The 27,872-nt window shown below is 44.0% G+C and overlaps 2 protein-coding genes across 5 annotated transcripts in view; both read left to right on the forward strand.

The window, feature by feature from the left end:
* The first annotated feature begins 569 nt into the window (after positions 1–569).
* mfsd1l (major facilitator superfamily domain containing 1-like) lies at positions 570–6,909 on the forward strand. The gene is given in 13 exon segments (NM_001141808.1): positions 570–700; positions 1,202–1,302; positions 1,521–1,630; positions 1,711–1,766; positions 1,958–2,101; positions 2,325–2,483; positions 3,045–3,160; positions 3,390–3,490; positions 3,799–3,910; positions 4,239–4,376; positions 5,117–5,256; positions 5,376–5,487; positions 5,829–6,909. Coding segments are annotated over 13 exon segments (1,449 nt in total). The 5' UTR covers positions 570–678; the 3' UTR covers positions 5,967–6,909.
* Positions 6,910–10,169: 3,260 nt separating this feature from the next.
* Positions 10,170–27,872, forward strand: part of mpripa (myosin phosphatase Rho interacting protein a) — a 115,201-nt gene continuing 97,498 nt past the window's right edge. For all 4 annotated transcript variants that reach the window (XM_014158850.3, XM_045702552.2, XM_045702553.2 and 1 more), the window contains exons 1-3: positions 10,170–11,200; positions 21,095–21,172; positions 24,465–24,530. In XM_014158850.3, coding sequence (XP_014014325.3) covers positions 11,081–11,200; positions 21,095–21,172; positions 24,465–24,530 — 264 coding nt within the window. In that variant the 5' untranslated portion in view covers positions 10,170–11,080. The remainder of the gene's footprint in view (positions 11,201–21,094; positions 21,173–24,464; positions 24,531–27,872) is intronic.

Consider the following 27,872-nt stretch of genomic DNA (forward strand, 5'->3'; position numbering starts at 1 on the left):
ATGACCTCGGCGTTAATGGACCAAGAACTGATGTCCACTAGGCACTCTGCGTTGCGTCACGCTAAGAACAGCCCTTGGTCGTGGTATATTAGCCATATATCACAGCTCCGCGGGCCTTATTGCTTAAATACAACATTATAATAACACAAAACTATATAACCTCTTGATTGGGCATTATTGCTTAAATACAACATTAGAATAACACAATTATAAAAACCCCAAACTTGGGAAATTGGGCCTCTTTCTAGAGCTCCGACTTTCCGACCTGAAGATCACCGACGTCATGATTTGACCTCGTATTTTTCCGAGTTCCCAGTTGTTTTGAACGCGGCATAAGATACTATCCCTACTGATTTGACAGGAGCTGGGGAACCAATCCAAACGAGGAACTGTGTCAGTAAGGAAGTGACGATGGCAGTGGAAGTTCTTGCCATTACACCTCGAGCCCTTGCGCGCGTTCAGCGACTTGTAAAGCATCCGTGTATTCGAAAAGTGTCTCATAATCTATCCATATACTTTAAAGAGCGCGCAATTGGCGCGCACTTTTATTCCAATTGCAACTTGGAATACGGCGATTTATTGAATAACCGTTCGGTTCTTCCGACCGACACAAACAGAATACAAATGGGTATTTACGTTTAGGTTACTTTAGTTTTGTGGACCTCGTTTTAGCTTACTATGGCGCAGCCGGCAGAGAAAGGTATGGGGCCCAGGGTATTCTGTTACGTTTTTTTTATGTGGATAAAGAGAGATCATGAAATTCAGAGATCCATTGCCAAGAAACCCCTCTTGAATTGTGCAAGATCACAAATTCTTCTTGTAATTGCTTAGTTGGCAAACTTGGCCCACTGCAAACTCCACAAATGTCTTCTGTTTATATTTATTATGGTTATTTATAACATTTAATTAGTTATTGAATTTTCACTATGTTGGTCAAATCTATAAAGTGTTGTTGGTCCTATAGCTCACACGTTGTGCAAGCTTTTGTTTCCAGCCCAGCATTAACTCAAATGATTCAACAAATGAACTGCTCATCAAAACCCTGATTAACTGACTGAAGTGTGATAGTGCTGGGCTGGAACAAAAGCCTACACACCCTGTAGGTTTCCAGGACAAGGGTTGCTGACCACTGGCATTTAGCAGCAACGTTTTGTGACATGGCTGTTAGTGTGATGCATGACACGTGACTGTCTTCTCACAGCATACTACCGCTTTCTGGTATTGTTCTTCAACTGTCTGCTCACGTTTGGCTCCTACTTCTGCTTCGACATCCCTAGTGTCCTCCAGGACCAGTTCCAAGGGGTGAGTAGCCTATGTAGGCCTTTGCACAATGAGAGTAAAGTAGCCTTGTCACTCACACTGAATGCACTCATTTCACCACAGAGCTTAACTAATAATTCTACACGTTGACCCTAATTAATTACACACTTTGTGATGGAATCATGAATTACACAGTGTCTAATGCACGAGGCAGAATCGGGTTGATAACAAATCACTGTTCATTTTCCCCCTGCACAAAGAATTTGACGTGTGCCAATACAACAGTGATCAATGGGACAGTGGACTGTGTGGAGGGACTGGGGATGACCCCTCAGGAGTATAATCTGCTCTATGCCATCTATGCCTGGACGTAAGTGTAAACAACCCCTATATATTCATGAAATGATTAACTATAGGCCCGATATCTAACTCTTTTCTCTCTGTCAACAGTAATGCAGTGGTGGTTATAATGGCTGGGTTCCTTATTGACAAACTAGGCAACCGCTGTAAGTTGATATTGTCTCCTCTACTGCACTAAACTGAGATTCAAAACTCTTGACATTTTTAATAATTGAACTCACATTGATTGATATACTGGAACAACCCATGTTTTTATTCTCTGGTGTATGATGCTGAATGTTCTGTTGGTTCTCCTAATGTTCTGTCTCTCTGTCTCTCTGTCTGTCTGTGTGTGTAGTTGGTGTCTTCCTCTTCTCCTTCCTGTGTGTGCTGGGGTCAGCCATCTTTGCTCTGGGTTCTCACTTCAAAGGAACAGCCTACCTGCTCCCTCTCATGCTCACTGGCCGTTTGCTGTTTGGCTCTGGCAATGGATCACTCACCAGTAAGGCCACCTTAATATCTGATTCACACGATAGGCTGTCCTGGTTACGCATCCACCATAGTTTCTGGAACCGTGCTGGAAAGAACAATGTGAAAGGAAAATGTACAACCCAGGCCAAGCACAGTACGGAATGAGGCAATATACTGCTACGGGCCGAGTTCCAATACTTTCAAAGTCATCCTTACTGCATTTGAGAACTAAGCACCCTATCCCTCCCCCTCAGTTGTCCAGAACCGGATTACAGCGTTCTGGTTCCGGGGGAAGGAGCTGGCCCTGGCGTTTGGCCTGACCCTGGCCTTTTCCCGCCTGGGCTCCGTCCTCAACTTCTTCCTCACCCAGAGGTTCCAGGCCCAGTACGGCATGCAGTGGACCCTATGGGGAGGTAGGCCATACAACGGCTGCACTTTATTTTCACGGCACATAAAGGACCTGGTATTTATGTCGAAATGACATGGTAAAACGGTAATGGCACAATAATAACCTATGAGACTTTTGATTCCTAAGGATCCATTCAAACAGGCAACGCAAGGCACTTTTTGGTAAAAAGTATTTGGAAATTGTGTTGAAATGGGTATGAGAGAATACCCATTGATACCACAATTTCTTAGTAAATACTAGTGGAAACAGTAGTACTACTGGAATACCAGGTAAATATACCAGTGGGAAAAGCACAGTAAACTAAAAGTGCTAAAATAAAACTGTATAATAAAGCAGTAAAGCCACAAGAGGCTGTGATCAATCCCGAATTGTTCACAGCTAAGGTGTGTGTGTGTGTGTGTGTGTGTGTGTGTGTGTGTGTGTGTGTGTGTGTGTGTGTGTGTGTGTGTGTGTGTGTGTGTGTGTGTGTGTGTGTGTGTGTGTGTGTGTGTGTGTGTGTGTGTGTGTGTGTGTGTGTGTGTGTGTGTGTGTGTGTGTGTGTGTGTGTGTGCGTGCGCGCACACAGGTGCCTTCCTGTGTGTGCTGGGCTTCATGTCTGCCATCACGGTCAGTGCCCTGGACAAGGTGGGCATGAAGCAGCTGGGACTGGATGGGGCCATTCAGGAAGAGTCACGCAAAGTGGTGAGTCGAATGGGCTTGGGTGGTATTCATAAAATGCCAAACGGGAAGAAAACAGACTGAAACAGAGCGGGACTACCTGAACTTGTCCAATAAGAAATGCTAAAGATATTCTTTGGGGTTGCAAAACATTTAAAAACGTTTTCCATTGTATGCTCAAATGAATAATACAATCCTGTTGACTTGCCTATGTACCTATTGACAGGATAGATATGTCTATGTGTCTGTGTAGAGGTTTCAGGACGTGAAGCTGCTCTCTCTCAGATACTGGCTGTTGGTTCTCACCATCATGTTCTTCTACAACGGCATCTTTCCCTTCATAGCTGACGCCAGGTATTGATTTTACATATGCACGCACACACACACAGGCATGCACACACACAGCCTACATTTTCACAATTTACTCTCAGAGACGAGGGTTGCAAAATTCCAGTAACTTTCCTAAAATTCCCTGTTTTTTCCAGAAATCCTGGTTGGACGATTCTGGATTTCCAGCTTATTCCTTCCTGACACCAGGAATCTTTCAACCAGGACATCTGGGCAATCTGAGATTTATGGGAAAGTTAGCAGCATTCTGCAACCCTATAACTCACACAGTTGAAAATTTAAACAGTATGTGATTCCTCTGTCTCCCTTTCCAGTAAGTTCATACAAGACAAGTACAGTGACTACAACCAGAAAGAGGCAGCCTACATCGCTGGTGCAGTATATGACAGCTCCCTAGTCCTCTCTGCCACTGTCGGAATTCTCATCGTAAGCCACCATTACTATACCTTATGCTGCGTACAACGGCTGTATTATGGCAACCTTACCTGAACCAGTGAGAACCTCATTTATAAATCCTGCTTTCTGGTATCTGATGTAGTCACAACAACTGTCAAATTCTAAACTGTGACAAAGTACTTTTCAGTAATTAGCTTAGACCCCAAACAGCAAGCAGAAGGTAGAAGCAGCACAGTGGCCAGGAAAAACGAACCTTTGTCCACCAGATCTGATGTACTGTATATATCTGACTCTCTCTCATTGGCGTGCCTGTGTCTCTGTTGTTGCAATTGTTGACACTTGTGTGTTTGTGTTGCAGGACAACGTGGGGTTGCGTGGGGTCTTTGCTGTGGCCTGTGCTGTCCTCACGCTGCCTGTCTTCGGCCTCCTGGCCTTCACTTTCGTCCCCCCTCTGGTATCCACCATTTGGCTGGGGGTCACCTACTCCTTCGCTGCTGTGAGTAGCCCTATCAGAGAGTATAAATTGAATATTGTAATGTACTGTCCGGTGTGGCTGTTGGTTGAGTATGGCGCTTGCGACGGCAGGATTGTGGGTTCGATTCCCACAGGGGGACCGGTATGAAAATGTTTCAACTCACTACTGTAAGTCTCTCTGGATAAGAGTGTCTGCTAAATGACTAAAATGTAAATATATATGTGTGTGTGTATGTGAGCCTTATACTTTGACTATACTAAGCCTGCTTTCAAGTAGCTCTGTAATCCATTGCACATTCCACCTATTTTTGTACACTTCAGCTAGTATCCTTCTGATTTAGGGTAAACACCCTGGGAAGATCTCAGTTGCATACTCCTCGCGTCCTCTCTCCTCATCTCCGTCTCAAAACCCATTGGAGGAGAAGGTCAGTGGGGAGGGACCTCTGGCTTTCCCATTCAATGGGATTTGGGAAGGAGACGCGGAGAGGGGACGGGAGGAGTATGCAATTGATCTTCCCCCTGTTCTGTTTGGTAGTGTATAAAACTGCTCTTTCGAGTGCACATTTGCTGTTAAGTTGCATATTGTATACAGGTTGGAGAGGATTCACATACAGTAGGTGACTCAATTGGTCTATTGGCAGTCCCCATTGAAGTGTAGGAAAGGAATTGTCTTGTACTGTGCATTTTCATTGAAGCACATTTGAAAATACACTTGCAATGACACACGTGCTCTTTCTTAGATGTATGTGTGTTGTTTTTCAGGCAAGCATGTGGCCCTCTATTCCCCTGGTGGTCCCTCAGGCAACTCTGGGGACAGCTATGGGTCTTGCCACCTCAGTACAGATGGTGGGAATTGGCATATCCAACCTTGTCGTTGGCCAGATCTTGGGAACCAAGTCAAGGTAGAGCTCACTGCAGCACAATGATGATGTGATGTCAACAAATTGACGTATTCTTTTTTTTCTCGGCGTAGTGTTATGGCATGTCTGTATGTAAACTGTGCACGTCTCCTGTGCGGTAGTGACGCTAAGATCCCACTGTGGCGCTGGCAGCAGATGATGGTTTTCATGTTGGCCAACACCATCGCCTGCATCGTCACCTCTGTGGTGCTCAACATCGTGGACCACCGCCAGGTCAGACCAGACTCACTTTCTTTCTGTCTCCCTCCTCCATTTCCTGTTTCACTGCCACGATACGTGTCCGTTCTATAATTAAACTCTCCCGTCTAAAATAATGTGTTCCGATTGTCCGAAGTAATTCTAGCACTTGAAATCAGCTCATTGAGCTGAAATGATTTGCTTTCATGTCAAATGACTTGTTTTATTAGATACCTAGAGCAACATCAACTGTTTGTGTGTCTGTGTCACCTCTGAGGAGATCCTTTAGTCAATGTAACAATGAAATTGTATCATTTTCTACATTTGTTATATTGTGGTGTTACCTCAGTAAATCTTCTATTGTCTTGTATCCTCAGGGTGGGATTCTGAATAAGACAACCAAGAGATCTGGCTCCCCGCCCCCCAGCGGACCTTCAGACAGAGACCCTCTCGTGGAGGGAGAGGAGGGGCAGAATGAGGAAGGGGCTGTTCGCTCTCCCTCCAACAGTTCCTAGTCACCTCACTCTTCTCTTAGAAGAGTCTGCCTCAGATAGTTGAACTGAAATTTGTACACAATCAGATTGAATTGTTTTCTTTCTCTATCTATATCTCTTGAGCCTTTTTGGGGGGATTTTTTTAACAGGATTTGTCAAGGGAAAACACCTCAGGACTCTGCCTATAATCTGAAAATGGAGGAAAATGGATCCCCTCCCCTCATGGTTCACTAATCTTGTAGATTATATTACACTTATCAGACAGACACTAAATATTGCCTTTTTTTTATCATGGTTTGTGTCAATGGAGCCTTTGCCCAAGTACAAGGCTCATGTTATTGAGTGCTACAGCAACAAACAGTATTGAAGTCAGCAAAATCATGTCTTCACACTAAAACAATCGGAAGCTAACTAATGCATGTTTTTGCTTTCGGTCCTTATTTCAGTGATCCAAAAGTTCTCCTTCTTTTATAAGGTTAAACATGTAAGTTGGTTACTAATTTAACCACTATTACTAACGAGTCAACAATAACCTGTTGTATAACTGTTTAAATAATTGTTTGTGATATTTCTGCATATGTTTCTTTGATGCCAATAATGACATCTTTAATTTCAGATGGCAACAATAATCGCTTCGGTTTACATGATGAGCTCTCTTTTTATTTTTTATCGGTTGTGATGTTTATTGTTAGCAGTGGTCCAAAATGCTCAAGTTGATGTATCATGCAGCAATTTGTTCTGGCAGTTACTGCCTTTTCTAATCAAACGCACTATTGAAAAGAGTGAGTTTGAGCTGCTTTTACTACAGGTTTCAGTCAATAGTAACTGAATGCAGCGGTTCAATGTTCTTTTGTCGCCGGTGTGATCCTTCTATAAGGGAATGGGACTGATTTGCTTTATACTGACAAGCTAGCACAAATAAAAAGGTGTTGCTACAGTAACGACTGGTAGCTGTATTATCATAGCTGTATTTTCAGAAATTGTGGCTTTTTGTACAACTGTCTGACAAAAAGAAGCATTCAGCTGTTGCATAGTGGTTTCCGTCATTTACTGTACACCAAATTAGCACATCTCGCATAATGATTAGTTGAACAATAAAACCATTCTAGTAGGCCTTCAGCAGATTGACTGAGGGTTATATGATGTCATTAAAGATGTTGACGCCAGACATATTTAAATCATATACACTACCGTTCAAAAGTTTGGGGTCACTGAGAAATGTCCTTGTTTTTGAAAAAAAGCTTCTTTTTTTTGTTCATTAAAATAACAACTTGATCAGAAATACAGTGTAGACATTGTTAATGTTGAAAATGACTATAGTAGCTGTTAACGGCAGATTTAAAAAATAATAATGGAAATTTACATTTATCAGCAACCATCACTCCTGTGTTCCAATGGCACATTGTGTTAGCTAATCCAAGTTTATCATTTTAAAAGGCTGATTGATCATTAGAAAACCTTTTGCAATTATGTTAGCACAGCTGAAAACTGTTGTTCTGATTAAAGAAGCAATAAAACTGGCCTTCTTTAGACTAGTTGAGTATCTGGAGCATCAGCATTTGTTGGTTCGATTACAGGCTCAAAATGCCCAGAAACAAAGACTTTCTTCTGAAACTCGTCAGTCTATTCTTGTTCTGAGAAATGAAGGCTATTCCATGCGAGAAATTGACAAGAAACTGAATATGGTTGCTGATAATGGGCCTTCGTACGCCTATGTAGATATCCCATTCAAAATCAGCCGTTTCCAGCTACAAGTCATTTACAACATTAACAATGTCTACACTGTATTTCTGATCAATTTGATGTAATTTTAATGGACAAAATGTTTTGCTTTTCTTTAAAAAACAAGGACATTTCAAAGTGACCCCAAACCTTTGAACGGTAGTGTACATTTAAAAATGAATTAAGAAAGTAAATTATCAATTTACGGTGTACAGTAGTTCTTCTCTGTAAAGCCTACCATGCTGGAGCAGTCTCAAGCATTGGCCAGGGAGCTAGAGGAACATGATGCTGAACAAAACCTTGATGGATATCCTGTAGGAGGACTACGCAGTGGTCCAGGTGGTGTCTGACCACAGCACACACAGAGATGAACTGCAGGCCTGCATCTGGACCAAAGAGCAACGCATCTAAGTACATACATTTTTTTCTTTTTTAGGAGGGGGGGGGGGGGGGGAGGGGGTAGTTTGCATCAGAGTTTGGGGTTATTATGGTAGATTTGAGGTGTGTTGGGACATTTGTTGGTAGTTTACATTACCTGTTTTTACAAAACCACTGACTTTTCAGCTATTATTGAGAGTTTCCATTTTTCTACCTACACAGGACATGGCCAAAGCCATGCAGCAGACTCAGGGAGTGCTCAAGGAGCTAGAGGAGCAGAAACAGCACAACACAACCAGGACACCCTGGCTGAATACACTAGGAAAATAGAGAACCTGAACCATCAGCTGAAAGGCAGAGAAGGATGCGTCTTCAGTAGAGGAGCAGATCTCCAAAGAGAAGCTAAACTCTTCTAAGCTCCAAGTGGCACTGACGGATCCATGAGGGGAAGAAGTTCTCAACATGTTGCCCAGGGCAATGTAGATAGCTCTACCAGCCAGGCCACTGCTAGTGAAAATCCCTGGGCAGACCTCTACTCTGTGGGACTGGGTGAAGACCACAGCGCCCTCTGTGGGCAGATAACAGATGCTGCACCTGCAGACACAGCGATGTCCTGCAGCAGCGACATTCAGACACCAGTGTGTATTATTGTTTATTATGTTATTTAACCTATATCTATACTGGTTTGTCTCATTGAGATAAACATTATTTTATAACAGGGATCTTATGTTTGGCTGGGAATGGTTATCTCTATGTTGTGTGAACACAAACTCAATGGGTCAGTGTCACTATTAGGTTAGAGTCACAGTTCTGTGGAGTGTAAAGTGCGTTTATATTTTAGGTCCAGGCAGACGAGTTCCTCATGACACTGTCATTGACCATCATAACTGTCATCGACCATCAGCAGAAAAAGTTGGATGGAGCACTTGCTGAAGCTCTCGTTGAGGGTCTCTCCACCAACCTGGATGCTCAGAAGTCATACAGCAGTCAAAAGGAGGTCAGGAGCAACGATAGTTGACAGCCAAATTACATTTGACAAATCACAATCCATGATTTCATGTTCCATGACCAATAACTTGACATTATTGTATTTTCTCAATTGTTACGTTGTAGTTGGGTAATTTAGTGACCTGGTAGACTGCACTGACCAAACACATGGAGGCGCTGTCTGGGAAAGTGGAGCGTCCCTGCAAAGCCAAACAGAGGGAGAACCTCAAAATGGGGTACTTAAAAAAACGAAAAAGACTAGGCAGGTCAGTTAAGAACAAATTCTTATTTACAATGACAACCTATCAAGGAACAGTGGGTTTACTGCCTTGTTCATGGGCAGAATTATAGATTTTGGGGATTCGATCCAGCAACCTTTCGGTTACTGGCTCTAACCACTAGGTTACTTTCCTTCAGTGCTGGTAAAGTCACTCAAAATGTTTTTCTAAGCCACTGTCACTTGAAAATATGACAATGTTAAAGAGAATTTGTTTAAGCAGATGTAGGCGGGAGAAGGTCTCAGGTGTACAGTGTGATTTCCAGAGGTCATACCTAGAGCTGTCAACGATGAAAATGTATTCAAACAATGCACTATATATTTCTCAATAAAGATGAATTCCATAGAATTAGGAATTAGAATACAATTACATCTATATGATGAATAATACCATGTATTCTCAAGCTCCTTTTGATTGTGATACACTTTTATTTTCAACTAGTTTAATACCACAGGAGGGCGTTACATAGCTACATATGATTGCACATGTCAGGTAAATTCAGTCTTAATTGATTCAAAGTGGAATACAGAGCCTGCTTTCATTTAAATCCCAACTCAGAAAATGTAGGGTAATGTGTAATATCCAATTGACAATTTCCTGCTACAGAACACTCTTAAAAACACTTAAAATACAACAAATAAAGAATACTCCAACTGAAGCCAAAGACCTTGAGAGCCCACCTAACTTGATCCGTGTTGTTCCATAAAATTGGCACGTGTTTCTAATATTTTCTATTGGACACACATCAATTGTAGTCTTAGTAGTGGGCGTGTTTCTTTTTTCTCATTGGTGCGTGTTGCTGACAGTCAACAGCTCATTCGTTTTCAGCACCTCCTCTTCTCTCCGCTGACTGGCTCCCCGTGACTTTGCTAGAGAGTGCGTTCACAGTTTGCAGCGCAAGCTACGTTTCTATGTTGCTACCGCGACCACAGACCAAAAATGCGTTGGACATGGCTGCAAACTCCAATTCCTGACGAAAGTTGGATCATTTTGATCATGGAGAATCAATTTGAGGGGAACAACAAGCGTTAGTCACCTGGATATAGCTGCAATGCATTCCGTTGGCTACTTATTTGAGAAATAGGAAAAAACTGCAACTCCTGGTGTGGTGTTTATGGAGGCTCACGGGACCATTTCAGTGAGCGAGAGGACCGGCGAAATGTCACCTGTGTAGTGTTGTTGTACACCTTGTAGTTAAAGTATTTACCAAGACGAGAGTGCGGAGTACAAAAGCCTGGATCCCCATATTCTGCGTCGTTGTCAATTTATAAATTGGCCTGTTCAAATGTGAGCAAAAAAAGTTATCACGACAGCCGCTGCGCTGTGGGAGGTACCTAGCGAGCAACAAGATGATAAGATCATTGATATTACCTAATCCTTTATCCCGTTTAGTAAGCATTAGTCGATTATAATGAGCTTGGAGGTATCAAAGTAATAGGTGGACGTCGCTGTGGTTTCAAAGCACCTTCAATTATGTGCTGGACTAGCTTCTTTATCTAACTAGGCCACTAAGACATTCAGACAGTTTTCCCATTTTAAGTAGTTTTCCGAATTTTGAATGAACTCTCATATCGTGTTGTGGAATTTGGAATGACTTTATGTCATTGCGGCACACACCTTGGACCGGCGTCTAGAGCTCCGACGCTATTGACTGCAACCCACTCGGGATAGTAGGCTACACAGGAAGAATTGCGCAGTTTCAGGTTTTTGTTTGTGTTGTCTTTACGGTTTCAATTGGCACCCATATAAGATCAGCTGGGTATTTCAACCATGTCCTCCAAAGACAATCCATGTCGGAAATTCCAAGCCAACATTTTCAACAAAAGTAAATGCCAGAATTGCTTTAAACCAAGAGAATCTCATTTATTGAGCGACGAAGATTTAAATCAGGTAAGCAAGTGTTGCCATATGTTTCACAGTCATGGGGTCATGCTCATTGGCGTAGCGCAGCTCCCGCTAGGCGTGGGGGGGCCACAAGCTTTGGGGGTAGTCACGGAGGTCGCCCCCCCACCCCCCAGATAGCATATGAACACGTCATAAGCCATGAACAAACAATTTAGAAAAACAGGAAATTGGCTTTAAAGCTGCAACATTTTCTCTCTCATGGCAAAATCTGTAGAATCATAGGAAATTAGCTCAGGGATTCTTGAAAGTCGGGACGATCCGTGTCCAGCAGGAAAACTATTTATATTAGCAAAACATATTGTTTTATTCGGCCTTAATTTACCTTTTAGCAGAATTTTATAAGGGAATATATTTGACTTAGGAATTTTGAAAGTACTTTAAATATTATTGAATATTACAGCCTGGTCTCAGACTAGACTAACTACAGTAAATGTAAGTCCGGGACACATTAGTATGATATGTTACTTTTGGTATGGTTACTTAAGGAATAAACGAAAGTAGGATTGCAAGTTCGAACCTCATCACTGACATTTTAGCAACTAACTACTTAACTTTTTTGCTACTTTGCAACTACTTAGCACGTTAGCTAACCCCAACCCTAACCTCAACCCTTTAACCTAACCCCTAAACTTAACCCTATCCCCTAAACTCTAGCCTAGCTAATGTTAGCCACCTAGCTAGAATTCGTAACATACGGTGCCTTCGGAAAGAATTAAGACTGCTTGACCTTTTCCACATTTTGTTACATCGTTATTCTAAAATTGATTTAAATTGTTTACCCCCTCAATCTAAACACAATACCCCATAATGATGAGGTTTAGAAAGTTTTGCAAATGTAATAAACTGAAATCACATTTACATAAGTATTCAGACTTTTTACTCAGTACTTTGTTGAAGCATCTTTGGCAGCGATTACAGCCTCGAGTCTTCTGTATGACGCTACAAGCTTGGCACACCTGTATTTGGAGAGTTTCTCACTTTCTTCACAAGCTCTGTCAGGTTGCATGGGGAGCGTTGCTGCACAGCTATTTTCAGGTCTCTCCAGAGATGTTCGATTGGGTTCAAGTCCGGGCTCTGGCTGGGCCACATTCAGAAACTTGTCCTGAAGCCACTCCTGTGTTGTCTTGGCTGTGTTCTTAGGGTTGTTGTCCTGTTGGAAGTTGAACCCTTGCCCCAGTCTGAGGGCCTGTGCGCTCTGGAGCAGGTTTTCATCAAGGATCTCTGTACTTTGCTCCATTTGTCTTTGCCTCGATTCCAACTACTCTCCCAGTCCCTGCCACTGAAAAACATCCCCACAGCATGATGCTGCCACCATGCTTCACCGTAGGGATGGTGCCAGGTTTCCTCCAAATGTGACGCTTGGCATTCGGGCCAAAGAGTTCAATATTGGTTTCATCTGACCAGAGAATCTTGTTTCTCATGGTCTGAGAGTCTTTAGGTGCCTTTTGGCAAACTCTAAGCAGGCTGTCGTGTGCCTTTTACTAAGGAGTGGCTTCCAACTGGCCACTACCATAAAGGCCTGATTGGTGGAGTGCTGCAGATATGGTGGTCCTTCTGGAATGTTCTCCCATCGCCACAGTGGAACTCTAGAGCTCTGTCAGAGTGACCATCAGGTTCTTGGTCACCTCCCTGACCAAGGCCCTTCTCCGATTGTTCAGTGTGGCCGGGTGGCCAGCTCTAGGAAGAGTCTTGGCGGTTTCAAACAACTTCCATTTCAGAATGATGGAGGCCGCTGTGTTCTTGTGGACCTTCAATGCTGCCCCAAAAAAATGTTGGTACCCATCCACAGATCTATGCCTCAACTCAATCCTATCTCGAAGAGTTCTACTGACAATTCCTTCGACCTCATTGCTTGGTTTTTGCTCTGACATGCACTGTCAACTGTGGGACCCTATATATAGACAGGTGTGTGCCTTTCCAAATCATGTCCAATCAATTGAATTTACCACAGGTGGACTCCAATCAAGTTGTAGAAAAATCTCAAGGATGATCAATGGAAACAGGATGCACCTGAGCTCAATTTCGAGTCTCGGACCAAAGGGTCTGAATACTTACGTAAATAAGGTGTTTATGATTTTGATTGGCAATTGGAAATTTCAGCAAAGTTCCAGTTTCCCAATACAGAAAGTGTACATAGTGCAGTAGAGTTTCCTGTGAGTTAGCCATCTGTCAAATAGGCATAGTACAAAGGTTTAGGTTAATTGGATGTAATTAGTTGTTAGCCCCAGGGTATAGGCTGTCATCCTGAAACTAATCTGTGCACGAATTAACCCCCTGACATGAAAGAGCACAATGCATGAAATGGCACTGAGTTTTTTTTTAAAGTCAATGAGGAGATGCATGCATGATACATTTTGTTAGGCTTGTCAAACACATCGTGGTTGAATGAAAAGCGCATTGAATCAAATCAAATGTATTTATAAAGCCTTTTTTACATCAGCAGATGTCACAAAGTGCTATACAGAAACCCAACCTAAAACCCCAAACAGCAAGCAATGCAGATGTAGAAACTCCAACTTAGTACTTTTCCTATGGTGAGAATAGAATAATTGCTTACCTTGCACATTTTACATTGTTGCCATCACCTTGACATAAGAGAGCTGGCTAAGGATGGCCTTGGTATAGAATTAAGTTGTTATATTGGTGGATAAGTGCCTGCACTTTAACAGGGGAGACACCCAAAAAGCCATATCATTTTTATCAGAAGACTACAGGAATAGCTTCGCAGTGACAGCGCTGATTTTCTCAACGCTGTTCACCATTCGTTCTAGACATGTGAGCGGTTGTTAGGTAAAATCTAGATATTAGCCTTACAGCATGTATAGCCATGGCTTTTGGTAAGTTCTTAGAAGCAGGTGGTCCTGAATCAACACTGAAACGCGTCATATTATGACTAAATATGTGATTGACTTACACACGTTGCACCCACGGACACACACACACACTCTGTCCGGGTCTGCTTGACTTTAGGAGTAGTTTGTCTCTTGACTGGACATACACCTTCAACTGTACACAGCACCACATATATTCCACGATATTGACACTAGAGACTGACACCTTTAGCTAGACACAACATTACATCTATTCCACGATATTCACACCCGACTGTCCTCCTTGCATGGATGAAAATGGCTCTGTGGCTGACTGTTACCTAGTGGAATTCCTGACCCAAAAGGCTATCAAAAGACCTCATTGTGCTACTAACTTGCAAACTCTAGTCTCGTTAACAAGGCGTCTCATCATCATCAACACCAAAGGCCCAGCACACATTACATACGAGATACTCTGTCTCTGTAAATCTCATTCCAAACATATTTTCAGCAAGAGCTTTGGTCATTCCTTTAGTATTTGACCCCCCCCCCCCCCCCCCCACACGCTCATCCCATCTAGCCCACATTCTCTCAGTGCGGTATTACATAGTCATTACGATGGGGGGGGGGGTTGTGAGATGAACGCACCACACAAATGACTACGTTTAACCATTGAAGGGTAAAGGCTGACCTAAATCCGTCTTGCCCGTCCCTTCCCAGGGGGATTCAGCATACGCCCCCCCGTCTGGTCATGTGACGAGAGATTGCTCTTTTCTCTCTAAAGCACTGCTCTCTCTATTTCTCTTTTGTTTTTACCTCTTCTCATTTTCTAGGGGCAGGGGGGCTAACATTCTGTAACATTTCTACATTACCTTCATCCTCCCTGTCTTCCATCTGTAATATAGTCAGATATCGGCTTAATCGGAATGAACAGACATTATCCCAGAAGTGCCACAATGGATTCCCTGCTCAGCCCCAGATGGTGACTTTATCAATATTTTAAACATATAGACCACACACTTAAGTGGCTATATGAACTGAGATGTTGTTAGTGTAAAGAGACTTATCAGTTCCTTTTTTGTATGCTTGACCAGTACTATACAGGTAACTGCCAAAATAATGGAAACACTAGAGTACGTGAGGGATGCAAAGTATATTGAAAGCTGGCACTTCCACACCAATGACTGTATATATAAATGGACAAAGCCATTGATCACGTGACACCATTCATACATTTTTTATGTTTTACCCTCATTTCGTGATATCCAATTGGTAGTTAGTCTTGTCCCATTGCTCCAACTCCTGTACGGACTCGGGAGAGGCGAAGGTCGAGAGCCATGCGTCCTCCGGAACATCACTCTGCCAAGCTTCACTGCTTCTTGACACACACTTTTATTTGTACCCCATTTTCGTGATAATGTAAAAGGTATGGGTGGCCATTTGGTTATTTGTTCAGCTGTCTTATAGTTTGGGGGTAGAAGCTGTTAAGGAGCCATTTTGGACCTAGACTTGGTGCTCCGGTGGCACTTGCTGTGCGGTAGCAGAGAGAACAGTGGGTGACTGGAGTTTTTGGCAATTTTTTGGGCCTTCCTCTGACACTGCCTAATATAAAGGTCCTGGATGGCAGGAAGCTTGGCCCCAGTGATGTATTGGGCCGTACACACTACCCTCTGTAGCGCCTTACGGTCGGATGCCGAGAAGTTGCCATACCAGGCGGTGATGCAACCGTTCAGGATGCTCTTGACATGCAAGCTGTAAAACATTTTGAGGATCTGGGGACCAATGCCAAATCTTTTCAGTCTCCTGAGGTGGAAAAGGTGTTGTTCTGCCCTCTTCATGACTGTCTTGATGTGCTTGGACCATGATAGTTTGTTGGTGATGTGAACACCAAGGAACTTGAAACTCTCGAACTGCTCCACTACAGCCACGTCGATGTCAATGGGGACCTGTTCGGCCCTCTCTTTCCTGTAGTCCACGATCATCTCCTTTGTCTTGCTCACATTGAGGGAGAGGTTGTTGTCCTGGCACCACACTGCCAGGTCTCTGACCTCCTCCCTATAGGCTGTCTCGTCATTGGCGGTGATCAGGCCTACCACTGTTGTGTCGTCAGCAAACTTAACCTCTATGGGACCGGCGGGACGAATTCGTCCCACCTACGTAACAGCCACTGCCAGCCTGTGGCGCGATTTTCAAAATCTTCAAAATCCTATTACTTCAATTTCTCAAACATATGACTATTTTACAGCCATTTAAAGATAAGACTCTCGTTAATCTAACCACACTGTCCGATTTCAAAAAGGCTTTACAACGAAAGCAAAACATTAGATTATGTCAGCAGAGTACCAAGCCAGAAATAATCAGACACCCATTTTTCAAGCCAGCATATAATGTCACCAAAACCCAGAAGACAGCTAAATGCAGCACTCACCTTTGATGATCTTCATCAGATGACAACCCTAGGACATTATGTTATACAATACATGCATGTTTTGTTCAATCAAGTTCATATTTATATCAAAAACCAGCTTTTTACATTAGCATGTGACGTTCAGAACTAGCATACCCCCCGCAAACTTACGGGGAATTCGCTAACATTTTACTAAATTACTCACGATAAACGTTCACAAAAAGCATAACAATTATTTTAAGAATTATAGATACAGACCTCCTCTATGCACTCGATATGTCCGATTTTAAAATAGCTTTTTGGTGAAAGCACATTTTGCAATATTCTAAGTACATAACCCAGGCATCACGGGCTCGCTATTTAGACACCCGGCAAGTTTAGCACTCACCATAATCATATTTACTATTATAAAAATGTCATTACCTTTTGTTGTCTTCGTCAGAATGCACACCCAGGACGTCTACTTCAATAACAAATGTTGGTTTGGTCCAAAATAATCCATCGTTATATCCGAATAGCGGCGTTTTGTTCGTGCGTTCCAGACACTATCCGAAATAGTAAAGAAGTGTCGCGCGCTTGGCGCAATTCCTGACAATAAAATTCAAAGTATTCAATTGCCGTACGTCGAAGCATGTCAACCGCTGTTTAAAATCAATTTTTACGTCATTTTTCTCGTAGAAAAGCGATAAAATTCCGACAGGGAATCTCCTTTTCGGCAAACAGAGGAAAAAATCCCAAAGGCGGGGGCGGTCGGGGTCACGCGCATAAGCTAGTGTCTCTTGATGGGCCACTTGAGAAAGGCGATAATGTGTTTCAGCCTGGGGCTGGAATGACGACATTCTCTTTTTTCCCGGGCTCTGAGAGCCTATGGACGACGTGGGAAGTGTCACGTTAGAGCAGAGATCCTTAGTAAATGATAGAGATGGCAAAGAAGTTCCAGAAATGGTCAGACAGGCCACTTCCTGTAAAGGAATCTCTCAGGTTTTGACCTGCCATTTGAGTTCTGTTATACTCACAGACACCATTCAAACAGTTTTAGAAAATTTAGGGTGTTTTCTATCCATATGTAATAAGTATATGCATATTCTAGTTACTGAGTAGGAGTGGTAACCAGATTAAATCAGGTATGTTTTTTATCCAGCCGTGTCAATGCTGCCCCCTAGCCCTAACAGGTTAATGATGGTGTTGGAGTCGTGCTTGGCCACGCAGTCGTGGGTGAACAGGGAGTACAGAAGGGGACTGAGCACGCACCCCTGAGGAGCCCCGGTGTTGAGGACCAGCGTGGCAGATGTAGTTGCCTACCCTTTCCACCTGGGGGGGACAGGAAGTCCAGGATCCAGTTGCAGAGGGAGGTGTTTAGTCCCAGGGTCCTTAGCTCCATGATGAGCTTTGTGTTGAACGCTGAGCTTCTTCTGTGTGATTTTTATTTTTTATAATTTGTTCAAGAACATCTGGTGTATTAGAAGCAATTATTGGTACCATGATTGTCTTCAATGTTGTTTTTTTAACACAAAGATTGAAAACTATAAACCATATGCCATGGCCATGCATCTCAGTCACCAGATCTCAACCCAATTGAGCACTTATGGGAGAATAGAGCGGCACCTGCGACGACGTTTTACACCACCATCCAACAAAACACCAAATTATGGAATTTGTCGTGGGAGAATGTTGTCGCATCCCTCCAATAGAGTTCCAGACACGTGTAGAATCTATGCTAAGGTGCATTGAAGCTGTTCTGGCTCATGGTGGTCCAACCCCATATTAAGAGAGTTTATGTTGGGTGTTTCCTTTAATTTGGCAGTTACCTGTAGCTATCACTGTTTCGACATTATCTTGCCTTTCATTGCGCCAAGCAGAGAAACACCCAACATTGTAATCAAAGATAAAGGAGCTTTACATTGGATTAAAAATAACATTTAGCGGGGGGAACCTTTGACCTTGATCAGAGTATATTAAAATGGGACATTTAGATCTCTCGTTGTCACACTCAACACTGTCCTCTTTTTATACTTTTCCATAGCGACATGATGGATTTATGGAGTTGTAACTGAGCACTTTCCATAAGCCAATTTGATTGTTTAGGTTTAATGGGAGTAGGTAAGCATAAATCCTTTTAAACATGCTCAACAAAACTCCAGCAATGGCTATATACACAGCGAGACCAATCCAATCCCTTCAGATCAAGTTGGAGCTCAACAGGCTTTAGTAGTGTTGTTGCGTACATAGCCAAAGTCTGTTTTCACTAGGCTAACTGCTGCCTGTGTACGAGTTAACTGCATTTTTTTTAATGCAGTGAATGAGAATCCTGAGTCTTTTTTTTTGTGTAAAGAGAACAGATTTTTGTCACACCGCTTCTCCCTTCCTCTGCTTCGCTCCTCACTCTCTTGCCCGCCCACTTAGGGGGATCACAGGGAAAATCACGTGTTAGAAGCCATTTCCCCCTTTTTTAAAAGGCAGTACTGGTGCTCTGGAATGCAGCCAGTTAGTGTTTGCAGCCTGAACACCGCTCACACAGCTGGTCCAAACAGCCAGCCAAAGCGTGCAACTTGTACACAATCTATTGAAACAGACAGCCAGTGTGTAGTCAGATTATTCTGGGATATACTGGAGTAATCATCCAGGGCTCGTAATCACGGCCGAATACCAACCAGGCCCCTGACCTCCAGGGGGCCCACATTTGATTTTGTTAGTCATTCTCACTCGTATCATACTATGATGGCATAGGTCATTACAAAATGTGTAGAATGTTTGTACAATTTGTTTTACAAAGGTGAGGGAGTGCCAAGATGGAGGTGCTTCAAAACCCCCTGTCAGGTGTGTGTGTGTGTCTCTCATTGGCTGTGATGGTCATGGAATTTTGGATGATGGTTATTGGTCAGCCAAATGACTCCGGTCACCATAATAACCGTTCGAATAGCAAAAAAATGTAAAAAAATTTAGATACACATTTTCTCCCTTCTGCTCCTTACTGCATGTGCTGCTGCAGGGAATGGGGGTGTTGGCTAAGCAACCGAAGACTCTCATTTGCTACAACGTCTTGCTTGTTTCAGCAAGGAGCAGTTTCGTGATGAAGAGTCCATGTTGCAGCAGAAACAGACTCAACCGCACGAAGGCCCGGCTGTCCCGTCTTCAGTCAGCTGTTTTGTTCCACAACATTTTTTTTATGTATATATTTTACGGTTATGATGGTTATTTTAGGGTGGTGTTCATCCACAACCATCGGTTATACGGTAATTACGCCAGCCCTAGGGTGTGTGTGTGTGTGTGTGTGTGTGTGTGTGTGTGTGTGTGTGTATATACACAAAAAAGTATGTGGACACCCCTTCAAATTAGTGTGTTCGGCTAGTTCAGCCACATGCGTTGCTGACAGGTGTATAAAATCGAGCACCCGGCCATGCAATCTCTATAGACAAACATTGGCAGTAGAATGGCCTTACTGAAGAGCTCAGTGACTTTCAACGTGGCACTGTCATGGGATGCCACCTTTCCAACAAGTCAGTTTTTTAAAAATGTCTGCCCTGCCAGAGCTGCCCCGGTCAACTGTAAGTGCTGTTATTGTGAAGTGAAAATGTCTAGGAGCAACATGGCTCAGCCGCGAAGTGGTAGGCCACACAAGCTCAGACCGCTGAAGCGCGTAGCACTTAAAAATAGTCTGCCCTCGGGTTGCAGCACTCCCCACCGAGTTCCAAACTGCCTCTGGAAGCAAAGTCAGCACAAGAACTGTTCGTCGGGAGCTTCATGAAATGGGCTTCCATGGCCGAGCAGCCAAGCATTGATTGGAGTGGTGTAAAGCTCGCCGCCTTTTGGACTCTGGAGCAATGGAAACGTGTTCTCTGGAGTGATGAATCACGCTTCACCCTCTGGCAGTCCGATGAATGAATCTGGGTTCAACGGATGCCAGGAGAACACTACCTGCCCCAATGCATAGTGCCAACTGTAAAGTTTGGTGGAGGAGGAATAATGGTCTGTGGCTGTTTTTCATGGTTTGTGCTAGGCCCCTTAGTTCCAGTGAAGGGAAATCCAATGACATTCTAGACGCTTCTGTGCTTCCAACTTTGTGGCAACAGTTTGGGGAAGGCCCTTTCCTATTTCAGCGTGCCAATGGCCCCGTGCACAAAGTGAGGTCCATACAGAAATGTTTTGTTGATCGGTGTGGGAGATCTTGACTGGCTTGCACAGAGCCCTGACCTCAACCCAAGCAAACACTTTTGGGATGAATTGGAACGCTGACTATGAGCCAGGCCTAATGGACCAACATCAGTGCCCGACCTCACTAATGCTCTTGGGGCTGAATGGAAGCAGGTCTCCGCAGCAATGTTCCAACATCTAATGGAAAGCCTTCCCAGAAGAGTGGAGGCTGTTATAGCAGCAAAGAGGGCACCAACTCCATATTAATGCCCATTGTTTTGGAGTGAGATGTTTGATGAGCAGGTGTCCACATACTCTTGGTCATGTAGTGTACATTGGTAATAAACGGCTATAACGCAAGGCTATTTCAATGTTGTTATGCGGTCTGACATTACTCTTACTGGAGGCTACGCAAGACTCCCTAGATAAGAGCATCTGCTTGGTGAGTCTTAGTAAATCATTATCTCCCCAATTAATCATTTTGTTAATGCTTTCTTTAATCCATCTTCAATTTTTTTTCTTTCCCATTAGGCAAAACCGATATATGGAGGATGGTTGCTCCTGGCTCCAGAAGGAACCAATTTTGGCAATCCCTTGCACAGATCTCGGGTAAGTTCGTTAACCTCTGGTTGGTTTTGACGAATATATTCTAACCCAGTTGTAACCTTGTTGTCAAGTGCATTCAATTGAGATTTCAAAATGTATTGTAGATAAGTCCCTTCTAGATTTCGGTCACTCAATCATTTGGTACTGTTATGCAGAAGAAGAAAGGTCACACTTTGTCAAAGCACAGGCCTACAGCAATGGATTTTTACGTCACCTCTAAAGTTATGAGTTCACAGCAAGCTATTCTTGCGACGTCGGTCTCTGTAGTCTCGTCTCTGTTCTGCCACAAACAAACACAAATGAAGAAAACTGGGCTTGAGGTTTGCAGAAAGTTAACAATTGCTAGCTTAGCAGATGAAAGTAACTGCAATAGTCTTGAATCAGGATGTTTTGACTCGCCTACGAGCCTTGTATGAGCTTGATCAAGTTACCTCTTAAGGCTACCCTAGACTGAGGTTTGGAGCCAGAGTGTGACCATTTAGTCACAATTTGCAACCCTTTTGACTTGGCTGTGCGAGTAAGAACACAGTGAGTGGGCAGCTCCCTGTGGGTGGCATGGCCTTCTAAACAAGAATCCCCCGACCAGCTCTTTCTCAGGGGGTAATGAGCATAATATTGACTCCATCTCTCTGCTGCCGGTGCCCTGGGGTAGTTTTGTAAGACCTACTTTCCGTGTTCGCGCCGCTATGACGTTGGCGCGTCCTAAAAGAGGAGGATTGAGTGGGAGTGGGAAAAGTCCCGGTTCTCACAGCCTCTGATGGTTTCCATATGGAGGGGGAGCATCTCTGGAGCCATCGGCCTCAGCCCTGTCAACAGTTCCCACCTCGCGATATCACTCACAGGCACTTTTTTTTCTTCAGGAGTGTAAATAAACACACATGCTGAATTGGGGGGTTGAAATGGTAGGCCCATATGAAAGGTTGACGATGGATTTATGGATCCCTGTTAGATTTGACTCAACTGTAGGTATGGTCGGTCCCGTATTGGGTAGGGATGGGGAGCAAAATAAATCGCTATTACAGTGTCGTTTTCTCTATTTTTGCATATTATGGACACTGAATGTTGTCAGCTCTTCAACCAAAACATAATATTGCTACTTTTTAAAAATGTATTTAATAAACAAAGTTAAGTACCTGTGTGGAAAAAGTAATTACCACCTCGCACTCAATAACTGGTTGTGCCACCTTTTAGCTGCAATGACTGCAACCAAACACTTCCTGTAGTCTCTCACATCCCCGTGGAGGAATTTTGGCCCACTCTTCCATGCAGAACTGGTTTAACTCGGTGACATTTGTGGGTTTTCGACTATGAACTGATCGTTTCAGGACCTGCCACAACATCTCAATCGGGTTTATGTTTGCACTTTGACTAGGCCATTCCAGAACATTTAAATGTGTTGTTTTTGAGCCATTCTGATGTAGCGTTGCTTGTGTGTTTTGGATCGTTGTCTTGTTTGCGTGACCCAGCTGCGCTTCAGCTCACGGATGGATGTGCCTGACATTGTCTTGATACAGAGCAGAATTCATGGTTCCTTCAGTGATGGCAAGTCATCCAGGTCCTGAGGCAGCAAAGCATCCCCAAATCATCACACTACCGCCACCATGCGGTTCTTACTGTGGAATGCGGTGTTTGGTTTTCATCAGTCCCGTTCTCCAAAAAGTTCCACTTTTGACTAATCTGTTCATAGAACATTCTTCCAAGAGGCTTCACAATCTTCCAGGTGCTTTTTTTTTGGCAAAATTTAGTTGACTTTTTGGACGACGTGGGTCCCGTTATGTCCGGCGAAAGCCAAACACTGCATTCAGTGGTCCCCTCTGAGCCTTATATTACAGTTTTTAATGGCCTCAATGAGTAGGATGTTCCTGTAACTCAGGCTTTGCTGAGGACGCCTATCGGCAACCCTATTCGGGGGCCCCCCGACGCCCCCTAGATCACAAAGCACTTCCCCGTCTTTTATTGATGGATCTCGGCAGAAAACCGAGGCCAGAAACTTAAACACCCGGACAAAACTGGGCATTAAGAAAGGAGGGGTTGGTGATATAGAGTGTATAAAAGTGGGAAAACATATAGCCTACCATTTATCATATTCACTAAAAAGAGAAAGTCATTTAGCTCTAGTTTCGCCCTAAGGCTTCTTTGCATACTTTCTAATACCTGGAACTCCACTAGTGCCTTCAAGGGGAAAAAGAGGGAAAGAGATGTAACAGCCTGGGTTAAAGGGATAATTTAGTTTTTTTGTCTTGTGACGATCCAATCTTCTCCTCAAACAAACATGGACTAACTTGGTTGTAGAATTTACACTTGGAGGACACTTTGGTGTTGGAGGGATTAGGTACAGTGCATAGAGTGTATGCTAGAATGCTGGATGTGTCTGTTTTGGCTGTGGCATGTTTTCATCAGATGCTAGCGGAGGTTCCTGTTAGCGCCAGGAATGTATCCTGGTGAACAGTGATAGCTCAGCGATCGTGTCTAGGTGGTTTGCTTAAGTCAACCTCCCCCTCTGTTACAGAGTTGAAGGCATTCTCTCTCTCACTTCATCTCTCTCTCTCTCTCTCTCTCTCTCTCTCTCGGTCTCTCTCTCACTTCATCTCTCTCTGTCTCTCTCGGTCTCTTTCTCTGTATTTAAGTGACACACATGTCCAGTATGTAGTACAACAGTCTGTCATTTTCAAATGTTGCCAAGCCAACACAGTGGATACCGAATGGGAAACTTTACCCGTGTGTGTGCGCGGCGCGTGTCTGCGTGGCGCGTGTCTACGTGTTGGGGTAATAGTGTTGGCTCAGTCCTGGCTTTGGGATCTAGGGCACACTGACTCTCACTAAATCATCTGCAGCCATGTCACCCCCCCCCAAATAAAAATTATAAATAAATATATATATATGAAACCGCAACGCATGCTGGGGACTTTTCGGTGTTGTTGGGCTTGGGGATTCTTCTGAGTGATCCCTGTTTTATAGCACAGCCACTATAGGCTCATAGCCTATGACTGTAACTCCCTACACATCCAGTATGTGTTCTGTGGTCATTGAAAGTCCAACCGTGCCTGTATACCACCACTTTCGTAAACTGCGTTGCGCTTACCATTCGAGCTACATTGCTTTTACCCAAATCAACGGGACAGTTTAAGTCCTATAATAGCGTACATATTATGTAGCGTAAGTTGCCATATCAGATGTCACTATAACTAGCATCTCTCTTTCTCCTCTCTCTCTCTTTCTCCTCTCTCTCTCTTTCTCCTCTCTCTCTCTTTCTCCTCTCTTTCTCTCCTCTCTCCTCTCTTTCCTCTCTCTACAGAAATGGCAGAGGAGGTTCTTCATCCTATACGAACATGGATTACTCCGCTACGCCCTGGACGAGATGGTGAGTCAACTTCCCCGTTAAGCACTAAATTATGTTTTATGATGTCCGTAGTTTCTTAGCGAGTTCCTTCTGCACGAAGGCCGTTTTTTTTTTTCAAATTATTTGTATTTTTTTACACAACTGGAGACGTTTCCGCCCAGTTTAGACACGCACAACATTTAGACTGTTTTCATGTGTTGTCAGTCAAGTTGGACACATGCCAGTTTAGACACGCACAACATTTAGACTGTTTTCGTGTGTTGTCAGTCAAGTTGGACACATGCCTTTTGATGTTTTCCGGCATGTGTAAGCGGAGTGTTGGGATTCTGACACTCTCCTGAGACGTACCTGTGTGTCTGAGGTGGGCCCGGTGCCACAGGGCTGGGTTGTCAACACTCAGCGCACACTGTCCCTCTGGGGCTAGCATAGCGTCACGTTAACATGCTAATTCGTAGAGAACTAGCTCAGTGAGGTTGAAAGGAATGCGGGGACACCAGGTGTCACAGATAAGTCGGGTGCACAGGTGTGTTTGTTTTAAGGTGCAAAAAAACCTGTGCAACTGACCGTGGCAACTTCCCAACTGAGGCATAAATACCGCAATTTTTTTAAATCCATTTTGAGGCCTTTCTGTTTCAGTGTCACTGTTGGATACTCTGTATGGACCTACTACCTTCCCTACCAACACCTGATGTTCTGACAACTTATGACAACGTTACAGGTTGTAAGAAAGTTGGTCGTGATGACATTACCACGCGACAGCGTTGTGACGAAGTTGCCACAATGTCGTAATTGTTTCTCTTAAGTAAATAGAGTAAAGTTGAGGTACACATATTCAACACTGCCCTCTTAGTGCCAGCAGTTTAGCAATTCATATGAGGAGTGGAGAGAGTGGGCAGGCAGTGTATTGATTGGCCCGTTTTCCTCTTATCCAACTGCTTGGAAAGAGAGGTTCTTTTTTTGTCTTTTTTTTTTTTGAACGAGAGGTGAAAACCGCATCGGGATGAAAGAGCACTTGGCTCATTGCTGTTGACTCATTCTCTCTGCGGTGTTCGTTGGTGAGAGAGGCTGAGTACCCTTATGTAAGTGAGGCAGTGGGAAGAGGCCTTTTCTGGGTGTGTGTGTGTGTGGTGTGTGTGTGTGTGCGCACATTGGCGGTGAAGCTATTGGTATGTGGGTGGAAAACACATCCCTCAACTCGAAGGGGTCATCAGAAAAGAATTGTTGATCTGTAGAGCCCTGTTACGTACGTACTAATGCACACATTTATCAGTGTGTCGGAAAGGAACACGTCACGTTGATCATCCTCTCACCAGGTGAAGCATACCTGAGAGTCAGTGAGTCCAAATGAAGGCAGCGATTTGGATTCGAGCGAGGGGACAAATAAAGAATACGTACGGAGGAGAGGGGGAGGAGGAAAGCGAAAGAAAAAGATATGGTGTCTCCCACTCGCCCTCCCTTTCCCTTCCTCCTCGGTTAGTGTCACTTCATCTTTTCATCTGCCGTCTGAAAGGAGGATCGAAATAGGTCAGCAACGGAGGTGGAGAGCTGGAGTGCTCTAAATATAGATCTGTGAAGTGTAGAACAAGCGATGATGAATACATCATGTTTGAATAATTGTTGGGCCATTTTTAATAAGCGGCTGCAAATTAGGCTAAATCTTTCCTGTATCTGGCACCAGAAGCTAGGCCTTTGGTAAAACAGAGCGTGAGTTTCTCATATATCCTATATTATACTCTCTTGTTGGATTGTAACCTTTATTTAACTAGGCAAGTCAGTTAAGAACAAATTCTTACTTACAATGACAGCCTACCGGGGAACAGTGGGTTAACTGCTTGTTCAGGGGCAGAACGACAGATTTTTTTTACCCCCTTGTCTGCTCGGGGATTTGATCCAGCAACCTTTTGGTTACGGGCCCAACGCTATAACCACTAGGCTACCTGGCAGTGCTTCTGATCTTAGGGTGTGTGTACCTTCAGGGGTGCTTGGCTAATCCACGGGGTATTTGGGAAGACTCGTAGGAACATAGGTCTACTGGTAAAATGCACAAGGGGGTACTTCCGTGGTACTCCAGGCAGAGCAAAATGTGATTGAGGGTACAGGAACCAAAAAAGGTTGAGAACCACTGGTCTAAAGCACATTATGTATGTGGTAGAGGCGAGTTGTGTACCGTCCCTAAGAATTCTTGCCCTGTGTAGAATAAGGTGTGTGTGTGTGTGTGTGTGTGTGTGTGTGTGTTTTCGCATGCGTGTTCCCCCCCCGATGGAGAGTGCTGTATCCTCAGCACAAAATGAGAGGGCAGGGATGGATGAAGGCCTCGATGGGGCTGCTAAGACCACACTCCTTCTCTTCCTCTCCAGATCAAATATACCCTCTGCCACCCAGCCTCCACAAACCCTCAACAACATACATGCACTACGTTAGAAAAACAAGCAGCACTGCGCACGGCTACACTCAACACTAGGCATACACGTCTAGCCACAACACAAGGGCATGGGTAATAATATCATGCAGCATAAACGCACTCCAAACATAGGACAATGACATGTACAGTAACGCACTTTAACACAAGGAAATACACACACTCCTTTAGACTTTTGAGAAATGGGAATGATAAAAAGCATGACGTCTCCTCGAAACCATGAAACCCAGGGCCTGTAGCCACATCAGAGGCCCACCAGAGAGCACAGGGTTGGGTTTTGGAGATGAGAAGGTTGCCCCTGTGTGTGTGTGTGTGTGTGTGTGTGTTTTTTCCGGGGCCTCTAGTTTTTATGGCTCTGGTGTCCTGCATGGCTCTAAACAGGCCCAGATGGGCTGTGGTCCCAACCCGCAGGATGTGGCATCGCCCTGGGGGGGGAGAAGAGATCACACGCTCCCACTGGGCGTTTTTGGGGTCGCCCTCCACTCCTCCAGGGGTGAACAGTGAACACCCATTGAGACTCACCACCATTTTAGACCAAGGAGGGCAAGAGTGGCTTTGAAGAGAGGTTATCAGAGGGAGACTGTGGAAGGAGAGGGGGAAGATGTACCAAAGAGAGAGTGTGTGTGGGAGGACAGAGCAGAGAGAAAGTGTGGGTGGGTGGATGGATGGAGAGTAGGAAGAGTTACTTTCCAGTAGCAGTAGATGGGAAGAAAGAGATGGAGGGAGAGAATGAGCGGAACGTGTCTGCCTATATCAAACATGTGCAGCCGTCCTAGTGTATGGTACAGTGGGCTTTGAGCTTTAGTGCTGGGTTTGTGTTAGCATAGGCCCCGAAACAACTAACATTTCCTAAGGACATTTCCAAAAGGAATCGGTGAACTTGGAGCTTTATGTTAAAGATTTCACCCTTTTCACTGATTTTGAAAGATATGAATTTGATTGAC

This window comes from Salmo salar, chromosome 19, assembly GCF_965601325.2.
Source record: "Salmo salar chromosome 19, fSalSal1, whole genome shotgun sequence".
Classification (NCBI taxonomy): domain Eukaryota; kingdom Metazoa; phylum Chordata; class Actinopteri; order Salmoniformes; family Salmonidae; genus Salmo; species Salmo salar.